Source organism: Phragmites australis, chromosome 18 (genome assembly GCF_958298935.1).
Source record: "Phragmites australis chromosome 18, lpPhrAust1.1, whole genome shotgun sequence".
In the NCBI taxonomy this organism is placed as follows: domain Eukaryota; kingdom Viridiplantae; phylum Streptophyta; class Magnoliopsida; order Poales; family Poaceae; genus Phragmites; species Phragmites australis.
Window position 1 is genome coordinate 16,735,098 of NC_084938.1, and position 3,786 is coordinate 16,738,883.

General features: G+C 51.4%; 1 protein-coding gene across 1 annotated transcript; it reads right to left on the reverse strand.

Moving 5' to 3' along the window:
• Positions 1 to 248: 248 nt before the first annotated feature.
• Positions 249 to 2,024, reverse strand: LOC133898573 (uncharacterized). The gene has a single exon (XM_062339279.1). It carries the CDS (start codon positions 2,022 to 2,024, stop codon positions 249 to 251), a length of 1,776 nt encoding a protein of 591 aa, XP_062195263.1.
• Positions 2,025 to 3,786: the final 1,762 nt, after the last annotated feature.

Here is a 3,786-nt window from a genome sequence, read left to right on the forward strand (position 1 = left end):
GTAATAATTAGTAAAATTCAGCAGGTGGGCACTACAGTGAAGCATTATCTTAGTAACCAGGTATTGAAAGCATGTCAAAATCTAGATGATCCAATCAGACTTTGATACCATGCTAGGCGAAAGCAAGATTATGTTCCACACAAACATCCAAACCTACCCCAAAGAATACAACCACATCATATGAAATGGCTGTGCACCGGTGAAACAATGGAGTTGATGAAGCCTGAGTGAGATCGATGGCCCAGTTTTCAACAAATGATCCCAGTTCTGTTGCAACGGGGCAGTTCTGGTTGCCCAGGAATCTTTTGTAACTTGTACTTAAACACCTTTGAACCTGGTTGACCTTCTCTCCAGCAATCCACCACATGATACAGCCCATCATATCTGAATATTGAGATCTCTTTGGCCCTCGAATGACTGCCTTCCTCTCTATTCTGACCTTTAAAGCCATGAATCACCCTGACAGGAGTCTTCGTTTGGATGCAGTTCTTCAACGCAAGGTTCCCACGCTCAAGCTTTTGGTTCTCATTACCCTTCTTACCAGCAAGCTTTCCTCCAGAACCGGTGTATACTAATTCACCAGAGCTAGATAATTCACCAGGATAACCTCCAGAGGAAACAATGCTTATGGCAATAAGCATGTCATTTCTACCTTTGGTGGTGTCAATGCCTCCCTGGTATGGACGGTGGAGGCCAAGAATGGCCAGCTCAACTCTGTATAGAAATTCATCACCAACTTCAACTCCATGAACTTTTCCCACAATAGGACCATGTTTGGTAAAGCCTGGTAATTTTCTGATCGCTTTATCAGCTGCAAGGTCAATTCTCCTAACCTTCAACAAGTTCTGCTCCACAGCTTGTACTAGAGTCCTGCATATAAACTCAAATCTCCTGCACATCATCTTCACTTTGCCCCTAGCATCTGCATTCTGGACTCCATGTTGCTTTTGGCACCTCATAGAAGGAACACCTGAGGAACTTTTGAGGCAAAATTCAAGCGTTCCTTCATGAACAGCTAGTGCCTGCAATATGTCATCATCTTCCAAGTATGAAACTACCTTATCATCCAGTTTCTCATTGCTACCCAATGGGCATGCATAGGTAACCTTCATCGGCAGATGAGCTGGATCTATTTCCTTCATCTTCTTCCTGGGACCAAAGGAGCCCCTAATTGTGGCAACCTCTTTTCCCCGTGTCATATGGCCCTTGTCTGAAGATATGAGAGCTTGCCCAGCAAGATCGGTAGTAAGCTCTTCTGTGTCCTCAATCCCATTTGTGATCACATGCCTTCCAAGCTCAATCTCCTTCTCCTTGTCCTTTGAAAAGGGTCTACGCTGAGTGTCCAGGGCAGATTCCTGAATCACTTTGGTAGGCTTGAAGACTTTTCGAGGCTTAAACATGACCTTACTTTTCATCATAATACCTTCGCCAGACACTCCTGCTGCAACATCAGAAGATGCCCTGGTCATCCTAGCAATTTCAGACACCCTCTTACCCCTCAGATGTTCTTTAGAAGAACCTTCAGCCAAAGATTCAGCAACAACATTGCAGGAACTCCCACCAGACTTATTCATCAACTTGACATCATTTGGAGCAGCACCATCTGCAGCAGACACCTTACCCAGAACACTCGAACCAGCAGCATTGTGTGACACTGCTTCAAATACGAAACCGTCCATCCTGCCCGCGAGAGGAGGAGCATCCGCTTTCTCCAGCGCACCAGAACCACCGTCGTCGCCGCGTGCAGCGCCGAACCTCGAACAGTCGTCGGCGCCGGCGAGCGGCGCGGCCGCGCCCCTCCCGCAGCCGGGCGGGAAGTGTCGCCTCGCGGAGACTGCCCTCCGCTTGGGAGGCGGGTACGCGCGCGGCGCCGCTAGCAGCTGCTTCCTTCCCGGCTCCCCGCCTCCCCTCTCCTCCCGCGCTGGCGAGACCACCGAACCGGCCGTCCCTCGCGTGCCGACGCCGACCAACCCACGCGCGACGACCGCCGCGTTCCCTCCCGCCGCGCCCGCGCCCGCGCCCATCACCACCTTGCCACTCACCACGCCACCGCCGGCCTCCTCCACGTCCCCGCGTCCTACCACGCCGCCGCGGCCCTCGCCTGGACGACCATCGGCGGCGCGAGAAGGGAGAGGACGAGGCGGAAGGGGAGGGCGGGGAGGGAGGTCACTCCGCTGGGGCTTCTCCCACGCGCGATGGTCGGGCACCACTGCCCCCGGCAGCCTCCTCTGCCGCGCCGCGTAGAGGTCCATTCCGAACCTCCGCGATCGCTCCTGCCTGGCTGCCTGCGACACCTCCCCCACCCGAGCACACAAAACCACGACCAAATTAGCCGGCCACCATTTACACAACACCACCGCACCACACAAATCGAAGCTGGAGACGGAGAGCGGCGGGGGCTCACGGAACCAAGTACTCACCTCTCGGGCGGGGCGGCTACCACCGGCGGCGACGGCGACGAGGTGGTGTAGAAAGCTGACCAAGGGAAGGGTCTCGTCTCGTGCTCCGAGGACTGCTACCGCCTTGTCTGATGGATGGTACTTGAACCAGCCGTGCCGGGTCGACACGCGACGCGACGCGACCCGACCCGCGTCGGGTCGGGTCCGGTCCGAGCAACCGCTAGCTCTGCTCTGCTGAACTGACCTACTACGACCGCGCTGCCTTTTTCTCTCTTTTTACTTTTTCGAAATTTGAATCTGTTTCTGTTTCTCTTTCTCTTGGCAATGGCGAAACAGACGTTACTGAGCTCTGGAAAGTCCACACGTCAACCGCGTAGTGGTTACTAGAATTCGGAATGGCGTCCATTCGCAGCATGCTTTGGCTCGGTACCTCGTTGCAGTAGTCCCAGACCTCACATGCTGCGTTTACCGCTCTAGTGCAAGGAAGGTAAAGAATCAGAGTGTCCACCAACCAAGCATTGCCATAAATGAAAATAGAGTGACCGTGACGATTTAACACAGCGAATGCGATTGGACCTAGGAAAGGCTTGTATGTACAGGACCTACGATGAGTACATATCCATTCACTAATAACGCAGCAAAATGGGTAATATGCAGACTCTAGCTTCCAATCGTATCCATCTATCCCTGATATTTTTGCACGCTATTGAACGGAGCTCTACATTCCTTACGTAACTCTACGGTAGTGTTTTGTTGCTCCTATGCTAGGTGATTCTGTATGAAATGGTTTAGTCGAATGGATTGATATATATCTGATGTTTAGTTAGTTATATAGATAATACATGTTTCTATTTTATTAGTTTTATGTAAGTTTCTATTTGGTTGCCTGAATAGATTAATTTTAGATGGGCTGTATAGGATGATACAAATACATATAAATTAAGTATTATAAAAGAACTTATTTTTTATATATTTTTCGCCCGGATGGTTACGGTTAGTGTTGTCCAAATATGATGTGTCTACTGTGCTGACCCGAGGTCTGGCACTGTAGGTATGGCACGAGATCACGAGTTGTGCCTGGGTCGAGCGCATGGCACGGCGGGCCAGTATGGACATGGCTTGGCCTGGCACAGCCGGCCTGACTTGCCCGCTCAGGGACACAGCGACACGTCCAGTCCAGCACGACATGACACGCCCATCACGCCTGGGCTGACCAAAAGTCGTTGCGCGTGGCCCGTCTGGGCATGGCGGCACAACCAACACAGGAGTGCACGTGGGGGTACACTGGGTTAGCGGGTTAAACAGACTGGGTGTTTAACCCGATAACCCGTTATTTTTGAATTTTCTAGCTGTTTTGTGACCGTTTTGGCTTAAAAAATTAAAAAAA